General features: G+C 36.5%; 1 protein-coding gene across 1 annotated transcript; it reads left to right on the forward strand.

The window, feature by feature from the left end:
* The first annotated feature begins 258 nt into the window (after positions 1-258).
* Positions 259-15,449, forward strand: LOC149813979 (glutathione gamma-glutamylcysteinyltransferase 1-like). Its single transcript, XM_089991272.1, has 8 exons — positions 259-356; positions 614-770; positions 923-1,161; positions 4,221-4,384; positions 4,529-4,580; positions 13,875-14,102; positions 14,573-15,064; positions 15,167-15,449. The coding sequence occupies exons 1-8, from the start codon at positions 282-284 to the stop codon at positions 15,260-15,262; spliced, it is 1,503 nt and encodes a 500-aa protein (XP_089847398.1). The 5' UTR covers positions 259-281; the 3' UTR covers positions 15,263-15,449.
* The last annotated feature ends 319 nt before the right edge of the window (positions 15,450-15,768 follow it).

Consider the following 15,768-nt stretch of genomic DNA (forward strand, 5'->3'; position numbering starts at 1 on the left):
TAGTAATTTTCCTAGTTATGGAAGTGGCTCCACACGACATGCTGGGAATGCAATTGGCGGCAAAACTATCATACGAAAAATGAAGTAGGAAAAAAGGGAGGGAGAGGGAGAAAAGAAACGAGAGAAGTGGGGAGGAATGAAGGAATGGGGCGGGTCTTTGTAGACTGTTGGCGCGTGTGGGGATTGTGCTGGGTCCCACCTCCAACGCTACGGCTGCAAACCCACTATAACTTCTAGACGGTAGGGGGAGAAAGGAGGAACTGTGTGAGAGAGAGAAAAGGATGGCGACGTTGGGTCTGTACAGGCGCGTACTCCCTTCTCCGCCGGCCATCGAGTTCGCCTCTTCCGAAGGGAAGGTACGGACCCACCCACCCACCCAGAGATCTCCTTCTCTCCTTGATCTTTTTTCGCGATCTTGTCCATGGAATCGCGTTTTTTTTTTCTTACATGTAGTGGATCGTCGACAACTAGACACGCTCGTTCTATTTCATTGGGCATTGCTCTCTGTAGAGGAATTCTAAACCCTAGTTTAGATCGTCATCGCCGTTATCATCTTCTTTTTGTTTCGATTTGTGGTTAATACTATGCGGTTTCTGTCTTCGAATCTCTGCAGCTACTCTTCTCTGAAGCCCTAGCAGATGGAACGATGGAGGGATTTTTCAAGCTGATTTCTTACTTCCAGACGCAGTCTGAGCCCGCCTACTGCGGTCTCGCGACCCTTGCGGTCGTCCTGAATGCCCTCGGGATCGATCCCGGCAGAAAATGGAAAGGTGAGCCTCAGGATTTCTGCCTCGCCTGGGATTTTCTTTGTTCTCTGTTATTTTTTCATTTTTTCATTTTTTTTCTTCACGTTTTTGAGGGATTTTTGTCGTTAACGATGGATCTGAGTGCTGCAACGGTGGTGTTTTTGGTGAGGATTCAGGTCCTTGGAGGTGGTTCGACGAGTCCATGTTGGATTGCTGCGAGCCTCTGGAGAAGATTAAGGCCGAAGGAGTTACGTTCGGGAAGGTCGCGTGCTTGGCTCGGTGTGCAGGAGCTAAAGTCGAGGCATTCCGCACGAACCAGATCTCGATCGATGATTTTCGGGAGCACGTTATCAAGTGCGCTTCTTCGGACGAGTGCCATCTGATAACTTCATATCATCGGGGTGCTTTTCAGCAGGTTGCTTCCTTTATCTGTTTCCTTTTCTTTTCTTTTATACAATGAGTTCATATTTTTTGTGATTATTAAGAGTTTAACATCTATACTATATTGTATCGATAGAAGTAACGAGGGTGGATATTTAGGAATTTCTATTCTTTGCGAGTGGTTGTGAATATCTTGTGTTTTATCATTTGTGTTTAGCACATTTAAAATATAGAAATGTAGTAGGAGCATCATTGCATCATATGTTTGAAAACTTTCTCAAACTTCTGGTCGTGGTGAACATACATCTTCCTCTTGATTTTCTTTGATTTCTTGTGGTGGTGGCTGATGCACGTTAGGGGAAGAAAGTTGTGTTGCGGGAATGTTGGGAATGTTGTTAGATGAAAATGTGCGTGTTTTGAAACAATACACGTTGAGAAAACATTATTTGTCACCATTGGCATTCAAAAACCCTTTTCTTTTTTATTTTCACTGTGCCAATGAAATTGGCAATGATCAGTTCTATCAGGCAATTTAAGGTGAGATGGGAAAATGGAAATGGGTATGTATCAAATACTTGATATTAAGAATAATATTATGGCACATCCAACAGTTTTTGGACCAGTGTTTGACTAAGGTGTGCTATTAATGAGATGGAGAACAATAAGAATGCCTTGTTAAAAAAAAATGGTAGAGCATCAATAGTCAATAAATATGTTAGAGTTGTCTTCATTATATGTGCCTATGCCAGTATGCTTTCCTAAAGAACACCATCTTTTGAGAAACATGAGAACTTGATTGCTAATGACTCCTTTTGAACTGAAGCATAATTTCTATCATATGTTATGTGAGTATATGTGTCAGATTCTGGTGCCTTTGGAGTGGCAGTGCTGGATGCTGCTGCATATAAGCTCTTCTACTTCATATTTCAATACTGTTCCAAGCATGGTTCAAAAACCTGGTGACTCGGGAATTGGCTCATCGATTAGTGACTCGTGACTTGGCTGGGTCAACTCGGTGACTCAATCCGGTCATGTTAACCTTTGATTTTGTATAAAAATAATTTAATATTAATAAACTAAATAAAAAAGCTAGAGAATGACATGATTTCTTATAAAAATACTAAATAAATCAAATACCATCATGCTAAGTTACAACTAAGCTATATCTAGTCATTTACTAATAAAAATTCGAAGTATCTAACAACTAAACTAGTGTCTCCAACTATAAGGTATAGATTATATAACATAGTTCTACCGTCGCTGGGATGATGGAGGAAAGGGGCAAAAAAAAAAAAGACTAAGGGAGCAGGAAACCTAAATCGTGTTTTAATTTTTTTTTCATGTTTTTAAAACTTTAACACTTGTGTGTAAAAAAAGAACAAAAGACCTATTTCACACCATTCATTGCTTGACTCAGCTGAGTGACTTGGCCGAGTCAAGCGAGTTATTTATAAAACTTGCCTGATTTTGTTTTCTAAAAAAAATCTACAAAACTCGCCTGGTTTTTTCAATGACTTGTGACTCTTTCTCGGATGAGTCAGGGCGAGTCTTTGCTTATACCGACTCCAACATGTTTTTTGACCAAGTGGATGGGCGATCTGGGCTGAGTCAACGAGTTGACCTGGCGATTTTTCAAACCATGGTTCCAAGTCTGTGGTCTGGAAAACAAAAAGTCAAAACTCATGCACTCACTGAGCCTTCCATCCATTTGGTGAAAAAAAAATCGTGTGCTTACTGGATCTCTGTCATTCTTTCGCCCAAGCTGGGAAGTTTGAATGGCTTGAACATGTCAGCAATACTATAAAGTTGTACAAGTGGCTAAACGTGCATTTCATTGTTAGAGGAAGGCCTAGTTTCATCAAATGCATCCCTGATGTAACTGATCTTGCATGTTTTTTTGAAGGTAAACTAGTATTTCATGTTAAAGTGTAATTAAATCTAGAGGAAATAAGAATTGCTTTTCCATTATTTCCAAATTGGCATCTAACTATTCAGCATAACTCGAGAATGCACCTATGTTTTGAATTCTTAAAAAATGCACCTAAGCTTTTGTTACGGCAAACAAGAAAAGTATAGACAGTTTTGACATTAATTTGTAGTCCAATCTCAAATATAGCCTCCAAAAAGTTATCACTTTTTTTCTCTCCTCACCTTCAAACTTCTAACTCTCTTTTATAAGTTGAATCGGTTTTGTTTGGCATGGAGATGATGATCATCTAACTATTAATACACTTTTAAGGATAAATAGGAAACAATACAATAAAAAATGACGGACAGATCAAATCAAAACCTGTCTGATTTGTAAGCCTAAAAAATGTAGGTTGGTATATGAGGTCAAGATCATATTCTAAGATGTTGGAGGGTTAAATTTTAATATCTTTGTCAACTTATCCTAACCCAAGACAGTGAAATGGTAATGCCTTTTTCCTACTCCAAGACAGGTTAGTAGTAACTGCAGTTAATTTAGAAAAATATATTTTTTGTTTGATATAAACAATTTTTGTCTTTTTTAAAACTTTCAAATGTTAAGTACATTTTTTTATACGCAAAATAGTTTGGCACCATTTTGGAAATTACTCGGATTTTTATTGAGTAAGAAGGTAAAAAACTGAACTGATGTGTCACACTTGATTTATCACAAGGATGAGATGAGTATTAGTATGTCTTATTTTCTCCACTGATAGATCAATCTCAGTTTGTTGATGTAATTTCTGCCAAGTAATTATCTTCTGTAATCCCTTCAACAACAATAATATCCTTGGAGCATCCACCACTAAACTTTATCATATGCATCAAACTGGTTTTGGCAGTTTTTGTGATATGAATGTGGTAGCTATGAATTGAACTCTGTTGAGTATAGACTGCAAGATTTAAGAGAAATTCGACAAGTTTTGAGATATTTCAGTACATTAGATAACTTGCAGTTGAATTTGTCTATAGCTACAGTGCACAGGTAATTTGCATGTAATAAATTGTTGTTGCCTGAAAGAATTAGGCTTTTCCACTGCTTTGTTTTTTCCTAAAATAACTATTGTAATTTTGTGATTGGGGAGTTTCAAGTATATCAAGATCATTCTTTGTTTTCGTTTACAGACAGGAACTGGCCATTTTTCACCTATAGGTGGGTATCATTCTGGAAGAGATATGGCACTTATTTTGGATGTTGCTCGCTTTAAGTACCCTCCACATTGGGTTCCACTTCCGCTTCTTTGGCAGGCCATGGACACTATTGATAAAGCAACTGGACATTGTAGGGGGTATGCATTTAGTCATGTTACTCTGATTAGAGATAATGTTAACTAGGAATTTGAACAACATTTGAAAGTGACTTTTGACTTTTAGCATTTCATGCAAATGATATTAAAGCTATGTTGGCTTACCAATATTTGTAAACTTTTCAGGTTTATGCTAGTATCCAAGCTTCAAAAGGGACCTTCTTTGTTATATACCCTGGTAATGATTGTAGAAGCATCCAGGTCTTTTAGGCTTAAATAGGTCTGTGTGTGTGGTTAATGTTTATGCATGCTTTTACAGTCTGAGTTCACTCCTTGTGTTAAAATGGATGGCTCTTCGAAAATGTTATTAGCTAGACGACTTTTGTTTCAACTCAGTCATTGGAACTGGCTGGAAAGTGACTTAAATTAAGTCCATGAATTGATTTTGAGTGTTACCTATGTTATGACCATTTTTTTTATTTGTGCTTGATTGAGACATACATGTTAGCACTACAGTTAAATTTGGCTCAATGAAATCTCTGAGTTCTGTGAGAAATTTTTTGGTTTGTGCTGTGGTGGACATCTTGAAAGTATGAATTATGCGTACTTAGATAGTCTTTCATCCTTTTCATTTATATAAAAGTAGCAACTACATATGCATGGTGTACGACATAAGACCCATGAGATTGTTTAGGACACACTTGTTTCTTCCATACTAGAAAGTTATTGAATCAAGTTTCTTGGTTATTAGTTGAGACAGAAAAGAGGAATTGAAGGATGAGGATGCCATATCTAATGGTCCAAACTCCTAAGGCTTAAGTAGGCATGTCTGATAAAAGCTTTTTACTATAATTGACCAATTGAGAAAGTCCAAGAACCTAATATCCATTATCTGGATTCAGACAAGGACCTACAATACTAATAACGAAAGGAGCATGATAGCAGTCACATTTATGAAAATGCTTCTAATAACCAACCTTCATAATGTCATTATTAGTGAAGTGAAGACAAGAAACGAAAAAGAAGAGACAAATATAAAGATCATTCCTGCCAATCTTGGGGAAGAATTTGGACACTGCCATGATACTAGCCAAAGAGTTGATGTTGAAGATGAGCCACTAGATGAAATTAGATGTTCAAAAGATGAAGGTCAATGTTTAGAATCTTCACAGGCATGATCAGAAAGTGTGAATACAATTAGAGCTTTTTCACAAGCATGATGAGAAAGTTGAAGATGAGCCACTAGAGCTTCTTCACATGCGCAATCAGAAAGTGCGAAGATGGTTCCACTGGAGCGGTCGTCAGTAAAAGACGTTCAAAATAATTTACCCAAAGCCACTAAAGAAACACAAAAAGAGTGTCAAATTAGAAGATCCATGGGATAAAAACACATGATTGAGAAGTTCATTTCATGTGAATTATTCTTTCAGGAGTTCCAAATATTTCTTCATGAAATTGGAATGACTAAAGATCTTGTCACTTTCTGAGAAGCTATATGGAATTCAAAGTGGATTAAATCTATGACAAAGAGATTGAGGCAATGCATAGTAACAAAACTTGGAGTATATTTGAAAGACCGAAAAATAAAAATGTTATAGAAAACAAATCAGTGTATAAAGTAGAATAATTGTTTAACAAATTAAAGCACGATTCGTGGCAAATGACTGTAATCAACAAAATGGTATGGATTATGAGGAAAGTTTTGCCCAGTGGTGAAGATAGTTTTTGCATGTGTGGTGCTCTCTCTGGCTCCATCATATGAATGGCTGTTATACTATGTCATTGTTAAGATATAGTTAATATATATAGCTATGTAAACCGAAATACCCATTAGGGGTATTTTGGTCTTTTCACCAAATAGGCGTCAGTCCCTAATGGACTGACATTTTATTTTGTTTTTTTCCTTCTGTCTTTTATGCAAAAGGAGCACTTTTTTTGTTTTTTTCCTTTTGTCTTTTATGCAAAAGGAGCAGCTCATATGACACTTGAAGCTGCCCAACGGTCACAAATGTGACCCTTGGGTGCAGCCCCAACAGTCACATGTTCAGCCCTTTATTCCCCCATTGTACTATAAATAGCCCCAATGGGCCATGTATTCTCTACTACTCTTTTGAGTGCCTTTTATGCAATAACAATTTGTTATGACCCTTGTGTGGTTGGTTTCGTTGATTCAATCAAGTATTCTACTTGATTGAAAGTGTGTTATTGCATGTGTATCAGATTCAATCCACTTCATTTCATGGTATCAAAGCCTTGGTGATCTAAAGACATTTTTCTAAAAGAAAGATCGTGACGATATCAAGAGGAGGATCGTGGGATTAGCGGATACAACAAATCAAGGATCGTTGAATCGGGAAACGTGTCATTTCTCAAACAAGTCTTGTATCTTTATCTTTCTCCCTTCTTCTCACTATCTTTTTCTCTACTCTTTCTCTTCGCATTGTAAAGTAATGGAGAATGAGAGAGAAGTTATAATCTCCATTCCCGTACGCCTAAACGATACCAACTATGTGATGTGGGCATCTATAGTAAAACATAAGATATGAGAAAATGGATTATGGGGTTTGGTGAATGGTACCGAAAAAGAGCCCAAGCTCATTCTTACGAAAATTGAGAATGAGAAGGAGGTTGATCTTCAAGGTGAGGAAATGGGTAAAGCCGTTTCCGATTATGAAAAAAAAATGAAAAGAGTGGAGGATGGGCCATTCCAAAATTATTGGATAGCTCATATGCTCTAGCTTAGCAAAATTTGATTTTGCTAGCGATGCTTGAAAATATCTTAAGGACATGTATAGTCTTAAAGATATTGCCCACATATGCAATGTCCAAAATAAAGTAAGAACCATGACTCAAGGAGAGATGAATATTAGAGAATATTACAATGCTCCCTCTTTCTCTCCTATGGGATGAATTGGCTCTTCTTGAGCCAAAATGACATTGTCTTCAAGATGTAGAACTCCGTGAAAATCAAATTAAAACGGAGCATTTCTACCAATTTGTGAATGGGCTTAGGCCCGATTTTGAGGGAACAAAATCAACTCTCCTTCATAGAGGAGATGTGCTATTCATAGTCGAAACTCTTGAAGAATTGACTATGGAAGAGAATAGATTAAAGAAGCCATCCACTTCAAAAAATGAAGAAACCGTTCTTGTTATGTCCAAGCCTGGTAATCACACTAGGAGTTACAAGCCTCGTCACTTTGTGAAGAATGAGAATGAGAAAAATCCCAATAACTATGAAAGAAACGATAAAAGAGGAGATTGTGAGTACAAAAAAGGTGGCAAAATCATATGCTATCATTGCTATGAACCAGAACACATCAAGCCTTTTTGTCCCAAAAGAAAGAAAATTACTGTGATGATAAGAGAGTTGCGTCGGTGGAAAGAAATGATGTAGACGACTCCAAATGCATTGGTTCACTATTTTTAGCTCAATTAATGGAGGCACTACAACCAATGTTCAAAGGTCAAGCTTCTTCTTTCTCGGGGGTGGTCGTATCCACAAGTGGTGACCTTGGTAAAACTTATTGGATCTTAGATTCCGGTGCCTCGTTTCATATGACTCCAAATGAGTCAATATTACCCGAATGTCATTCTAACCCAAATAATTCTTATGTTTCAACCGTCGATGGAACATCTTTAAAGATCAAAAGTTTTGAACTTTTTAAAAACAACCAAACTTTCACATACCAAGTATTAGAGTTGTGCTAAAACTAAATTTAAACCTTTTATCAGTTTTACAAATTACGAATTATGGTTACAAAGTTTTATTTTCTTCTAACGATTGTTTAATACTGAATCTCCAGTCCAGGAAGCCGATTGGGCAATGCCATAAAAGAGGAGATCTCTATGTAATGGACAATCTTGAGTTATCAAAACAATTTTTTTTATAATTTTGCGGAAAAGAAAGATATAGAAAATTGACACAAAAAACTAGGACGTCCTAGTGTAACCAAATTGCATTTGCTTCCATTTCTTAATAGTTATAAAGAAAAGAATTTAGTTTGTGAAGATTGCATTCTTGGCAAAATGAAAGCTTTGCCGTTTGAGCAAAAACATTTTATACCAAAAAATCCTTTTGAGTTAATACATTCAGATGTGTGGGGATCAGCTCCTATTATATCCAAAGGTGGGGTATCATACTATGTTGTGTTTATAGATGACTATAGTAGACATGCTTGAATCTTTTTTCTTAAGCAAAAATTAGAAGTATTTGAATGCTTTAATTTTTTTTATTTTTATATAAAGACTCAATTCAAAACCAACATTTAAATTTTTAGATCTTATTCAGGGGGGAATTTGTATCAAAAGAATTCAAAAAAATTCTTGACCTAAATGTGATTATACATAAAAAATCTTGCCCATATACTCCTCAACAAAATGGTCTAGCTGAAAGAAAGCATAGACATATTGTTGAAACCACTAGAACACTTCTTATATCAAGAAATGTTTCAAAAATGTTTTGGGCCAAAGCCATTCTTACGACAGTTTATTTGATAAATAGAATGCCTTCAAAAACTATTGAAAATGATTGTTTAAAATCTCTCCCGATTATAAAAGGTTGAGTCTTTGGATGTAAATGTTTTGTTCTTACTCATAGAAATGACAAACTTTTTCCAAAAGCAATCCCTTTGTGTTTTTCTAGGCTATGCTGAAAATCAAAAGGGATATAGATGCTATGACATGGAAAGAAAAGTTATATGTTTCACGAAATGTTACATTTCTGGAAAATGAAGATGGTTTTAACAAAGAAAAAATTCAAGAAAACTATGATTATTTGTTTCTTTTTTATCTTATTAATGAACATAATAGGTGTGGAAACATTTATAATGAGCATGAGAGTGAAAACAAAGACACTCATGATATAAGTGAAAATGTAGACAATGGTCTTGATAATATCGACCCACTTCATACTACCATACAAACGTACACTTGGCGGACCGAAGATCACCCACCATGTGCCTTAGAAAGATACTCACAAAATCAAGATGTAGACTCTGCTAGTATTAAAAAATCAATAAGAATTTTCAAGGCCCCTAGTAGATTTGTATCTTATGATTCCTTTGAACCAAGATACCGAACGTGTTTAATGGTTATACACTCATATACTGAACCATCATCCTATTATGAAGCCAAAAACCATCAAGAATGGGTTAAAGCAATGAATGATGAATTAGAAGCTTTAAAAAAAGCAAAAACTTGGAAAATTCAAACATTACCCAAAGGACAAAAAACTATAGGGTGTAGATGGGTTTACAAAATTAAAACCAAATGGGATGAGACATTGGAAAGATATAAAGCTCGATTAGTAGCTAAGGGATATAGTCAAGAATATGAAATTGACTATGATGAGACCTTTGCTTCAGTTGCTCGAATGACGATTGTCAGAACCCTTATATCTATAGCATCAATTAAAAAATGACCTATCTTTCAAATGTATGTAAAAAATGTTTTTTTGAACGTTTATTTAGATGAAGAGGTCTACATGGATCCTCCACCAGGTTTGAATTTAACACATGGAAAAACTCTTAGGTTATGAAAAGCCTTGTATGAATTAAAACATGCTCTCAAAGCTTGGTATGATAGATTCAATAATCTAATGACTCAACTTCATTTTAAATCTTGTTTTACTGACACTGCATTGTTTGTTAAGTCTTCTAATGCAGGGATGATCATACTGCTACTCTACGTGGATGATATGATAATCAGAGGAGGTGATAAGCATAGAGTAAATCATATCAAATATGTGCTTAAAGACAACTTTGATGTGATAAATCTTGGTTTTTTAAGATATTTTCTTAGTATTGAAGTGACTTACTCACATCATAGTTATTTTTTGTCACAAACTAAGTATGCAACATAGATTATTGAGAGATCCAAACTCTCAAATGGGAAACAAGTTGATACTCTAGAGGTCATAAATGCAAAAATGAGGAAGGATGATGGAGAACCTCTGTAAGGTCCAACCCCATACAAACAAATGATTGGAGTTTTGTCTTATCTTTCTATTACTCGTTCTGATATTTTTCATGCTATTCATTCAGTCGGTCAATTTCAGCATGCTCTCACTACAATATATATGAGTGCTGTAATGAGAATTATTAGATATATTAAGAACTCTAAAAGTTATGGACTATTTTTGTCATCCTCTTCCTCGTTAGATGTCATTGCATATTTAGATTTTGACTGGGGAGGGGATGCGAATGATAGACGCTCAACTACTGGTTTATGTATTTTTGTAGGTGGCTCTAATCTCATGGCGATGCAAAAAGCAACAGAAAGTGTCTCTCTCCTCAACTGAAGCTGAGTATCGCTTCATGACAACGATCATGTCAGAGTTAGTATGGTTTCGACAATTACTTGAGGACTTGGGAATCCAAGTCAAAAAACCCTCCAAATTATGCTGTGATAACAAAAGCGTTGTGTATATTGCAAGCAACCATACGTTCTATGAGAGGACAAAACACATTGAAATGAATTGTCATTATGTGCGTGAAGAATTTCTGCGAAAGACTATCACATTGCCCTATGTTCTATTAAAGTATCAACTAGCGGATTTCTTCACCAAAGCGCTTCCATCAGCCAAATTTCACTTCTTACTTGACAAATTCTCGGTTGTTCCACCATGAATTTGAGGGGGGTGTTAATATATATATATATATATATATACCCATTAGGGGTATTTCGGTCTTTTCACCAAATAGGCATCAGTCCCTAATGGGTTGACATTTTATTTTGTCTTTTGTACTTTTACTTTTTTTTTTTGTTTTTTTCCTTTTGTCTTTTATGCAAAAAGAACAGCTCATATGACTGTTGGAGCTGCCCCAACGGTCACAAATGTGACCATTGGGTGCAGCCCTAACAGTCACATGTTCAGCCACTTATTCCCCCATTGTATTATAAATAGTCCCAATGGGCCATTTATTCTCTACTACTATTTTGAGTGCCTTTTATGCAATAACAATTTGTTATGACCCTTGTGTGGGTGGTTTCGTTGATTCAATCAAGTATTCTACTTGATTGAAGGTGTGTTATTGCATGTGTATAAGATTCAATCCACTTCATTTCAGTCACCTGGGTATGGCTGCGGGTGCAGGTACGGAGGGTACGACACTGCAATTCCAAAAAATGTGGGTACGGGGACACTGCTAAATATATACTGAAAATATATTATATATCTAAAATATATATTGAAGATATAATATATATTTCTAAAATATATATTATATATTAAAAAATTGGCTAAAAATATAATATATATCTAAAATATGTAGGACACGGCAAATGCCGTGTCCAGGTACCAGTACCCATGTCGACATGGGTACAACACCTAAAGTGCCGTGTCCTGGTTACATAGCTGTTGCACCAACTTGGTATCAAGAATGCCACCTTACATGAAAAAATGCTGAAACAAGTGTAAATGGAACAATCAATGGAATTTTTTTAGGTACTATCAAGAAAATTTGTCCGTAGGTTCAATATATCTATTTATGATTTAAAACAAGCATCAAAAATCTAGTTCCAAAGCTTTTACAATACTCTAAGAGATAAAGGTTTTATAAGGACTATAGTGGATAATTCACTAGTCACATACAAAGGAGAAAGGAGAATTGTTATTGTATTGATATGTTAATGATATTATAATAACTGGACGTTTGAAACCATTAACTAATGAGGTCAAGGGGGAGTTTCTGCATGTCATATTTAAAATGAAAGACCTTGGGAAACTCGGATGTTCCTTTGGAATTGAAATTGATCGTAACCAATCCTCAATTAAGCTTACCAACAATACACACTAGATCTGCTGGAGAAGCTTAAAATATTTGCAATCCTATCGGCACTTCAGTTGCATAGGGAAAACGATATCAAGGCATCATAGTGTACCTATTACAATGCAAAAATTGTATAGAAGCATAATAAGAGCTTTGCAGTATCTGACTGTTATCTAGATATTGCATACCCAGACCTATAGATGTTTATATGAAAGCTCTGAAGAGAATAATGAGATTTATAAAAGGAATAATATCACATGGGTAGATATATCATAAGGTAGGAATACCAAGATGCAGATAAAGTCATTATTTGGGCTTTCAGATTTTGATTGGGCAAGAGATCCTGATTAAAGAAGATAAGAATCTGAATGTAGTATCTAACAAGGAGAAAATTTAATATGATGTAAAAGTAAGAAATAGAAGGAAGTGTCAAAGTCCAGTATTAATGTAGAATACAGAGCATTTGCAAGAACTATCTTGAAAATAGTCTGGATTTAGGTTCTGTTAAACTAAAAGTACTTCGGCACTCTCAGCAAATCCAATGTTTCATCGAGTGTCATTTTGTTCAAAAAAAGTTAGAAGAAATGGAAGCATAATTTGTTGACTTTGGAAGACCAAGTTGCTGATATATTTGCCAATGATTTCTACATGGAAAGATCTAATTATTTAGAGAGAAAGTTGTACATGTCATCATCAGATGTATAACTTTACGGGAGTATCAGACTGAGATGATATGCATCTAATATTGTTCAAAGCACTGTCACCACATTTTAATAGTTGTTTTGTGATATGAGAAATACTTTGATCATGGCATTACTTTTATATGTTGTGGTATTGCCGAGCAGTGGCAATCTTGTAATACACAAGTATATTGGCACATTGTAAAGAACCTCAATCGGTCTGAGTACAAATAATATCATTGAGAAGATGCCCCATATAGAATTCATTATGAGGCCGAGGTTCATTCTATCATTTGGTTTCTCCTTTCCTCCAACTTTCCTTTTCTTCTTCATAAATCATGTTCGGTGACTTGGGTCTTCCCCTAAAGGATTTCAGAATGTTGCTGATGTTTCTCATGGAGCTTTCTAGTGAATGTTTGAGTCCTTTCCCCTTTTCCAGAAGATATCGTTTAAGCCTATGTGCATAACATTCATCAGTATACCCAAGAAGCGCAAGTAATGAAGTAAATAATAAGCTGGACCTTGAGGTAACATCAAGCATGTGTCAGTCCATGAGCAGTTTGATCTGCTTTACATAGGCTACGCCATTGCTGTCATCTAAATGGCTTAAAGCATGATACTGTGGTTACCAAGGTCAGCGAAACAACTTGATAGGCAGCAGAGCATCTTATCATAGTTGTGAACATTGCTTGCTATACCTGGGCAACTAATTTGTGTTATGACTGGTGATTCGGCTTCACATTCACAATCCATATTTTTGTAAGCAATTCCATAAAGATACTTAGGGCATGTTTGGTTGAATCTCATGTGATTTGGAATCATATGAGATGGAAATGGAATCACACGTGATTTGGAGTTATGATTTCAAATCACATATTCCACCTTGTGATTTGAAAGCACAACATTCGCGCCAAGTGTGATTCCAAATCACATTCCATTTCTCATTTTCATTTTTGTGTAAATGAGATCCATTCTCTCATTTGCACAAGATTCTGAATCTCATGAGGATACCAAACATGCCCTTAAAACTGCTTTGTCTTTCCATAATTCTCACATGATCTTTGTTTCATGTTCGTGCAGAGCTGTAAGCATGAGAGCTGGGTTGGCATTGCAAGGTACTTATTTGATGAGGTCCCATGCCTTCTGAAGTCTGAGGGTATAAACACAGTGCAGAAAGTCCTCTCGGTTATTTTCACATTCCTACCCTCCAATATAGAGGAGTTCATCAAGTGGGTTGCCGAGGTTCGTGGGCAAGAAGGGGTAACATCAAGATTAAGCCAGGAGGAGAAAGGAAGACTTGCTCTTAAGGTTCTTGTGACATGGTCCTTTTTATCTTGCGATGTCATCCAGATAGTCTGTGATGGATTGATCATTTGATCTGTGATTTCCACTAAATTTAGTCAAGACATGAGTGGAAACTTATACAGGGATGGAAGCAGGTCGAATGTAGCTCATACCAGATCCGACTAATTGGATATTGGTTAATCGGATCTGGAGTCGGATTTAGTTTTGAATAGAAAAAGTTCATTATTTAGATTCAGATATCTGTCAGAATTGGGTGTCTGTTGGATTCGTTTATATATCTTAATCTGAATTTCTTTTACCAAATCCAACAGAGGGATATCCTACTTTGTTTCTGTTGACATCCCTACTTATACAACTAAATCTTGAATAGGACTCTTACATATCTTGAATAGGACTCTTAATGGCATCACAAATTTTTTGTTGCCATGGTCTTTGTTCCCAGAGCTCAGGTTTGTACTTTCCCTTGGTTTCAGGAAATGGTATTGCAGCAGATATATGAGACAGAGCTCTTTAAATGTGTCTTAGAGTGGCTGTCTTCCGAGAACCCTTGCTGCAGAAAAGCTTTGTCCATCCTGGGCAGCAATGAAAAACTGTCACAAACTGCTGCTAGTGTATGTCGCCAAGGAACAGAAATGTTGGCATCTGCAAATGCATTCTGCTGTAAAGAATCATGTGTTAAATCCATTGGCCTTAATGGGGTAGATCCTAACAGGGTCGTCTCAGGTAAGGTTGTTGCATGCAACTCTGAGCAAGGTATAGACATGCCGGTTCCCACGGCCTACCAGGCTTCTTCTGATTCAAAGCAAAACGATTGTGTTGGATATCCAGCAAGCACTGATGTGTTGACAGCCCTGCTGCTGGCACTGCCATCTGAGACGTGGAAGACTCTCAAGGAAAACGAGGTGCTTAGGAAAATTTATGATATGGTTTCCACGAAAAATCTTCCGCTCATTCTTCAAGATGAGGTGATCTCTCTCTCTCTCTCTGGTTCTAAGTCTGAACAGCTTGTTATTTGGAGAATTGGTGGAAAATATGAGTTTTTGAGCAAAGTACAACGTGACCTGCAGGTGTTACACCTGAGACGACAGCTCTTTCTTCTTAAAAGGTGTAGAGACGACAAGGTGGATGATGATCTTGGTGAGCCTTCATGCTCATGTAATTAGGTGTTTGTGTAAGATGCAAACTTCTACATGCATCTGTTATTCTTCTGTCATACTGGAATTGGGTTGAGGATGGAATCACCTCTCGTAAGTTATGCATATTAACCGCCTCTTGTAACTGATATGCAATGCTTATTAACTGCCTCTTACATTAATTTATACCTTATTATTTAATGAGAATTTCCATCTCAAAGCATCTTTGAAGGAGAAAGTTTCAGGATCACCAACGCTGTGGAGGTAACCTTTTTTTCCCGTGTGTGTGTCTCCGGTGAAGCAGGTGTTGGATACTTTCTAAATCCAAGATATCGAAGTGATTTTTAGGTCGACTCTTTGCATGTTGAATGTGTTGACACTGAACCAGAAAGACAAACTACTGTTTCACAGTTCATTGGCACATGAAGAATCTTGGCCAAGGCAGAAGACAATCATCATGGGGAAGCATCTGCAGTTCATCTCTAACATCAGGAGTCCAAGCAGCGAACAAAAGCGAAGGCAGTGCTGGGGATTAT

Source organism: Nuphar pumila, chromosome 16 (genome assembly GCF_984573655.1).
Source record: "Nuphar pumila chromosome 16, dmNupPumi1.hap1.1, whole genome shotgun sequence".
Classification (NCBI taxonomy): Eukaryota; Viridiplantae; Streptophyta; class Magnoliopsida; order Nymphaeales; family Nymphaeaceae; genus Nuphar; species Nuphar pumila.

What these genes read in the sequence shown, in the direction of transcription:
- LOC149813979 (XM_089991272.1), top strand. Translation starts at nt 282, where the DNA reads ATGGCGACGTTGGGTCTGTACAGGCGCGTACTCCCTTCTCCGCCGGCC. An exon ending in CTTCTTTGTTATATACCCTG is followed by an intron (nt 4,581 to 13,874) that starts GTAATGATTGTA and finishes ATGTTCGTGCAG; the next exon opens with AGCTGTAAGCATGAGAGCTG. An exon ending in AAGGAAGACTTGCTCTTAAG is followed by an intron (nt 14,103 to 14,572) that starts GTTCTTGTGACA and finishes CCTTGGTTTCAG; the next exon opens with GAAATGGTATTGCAGCAGAT.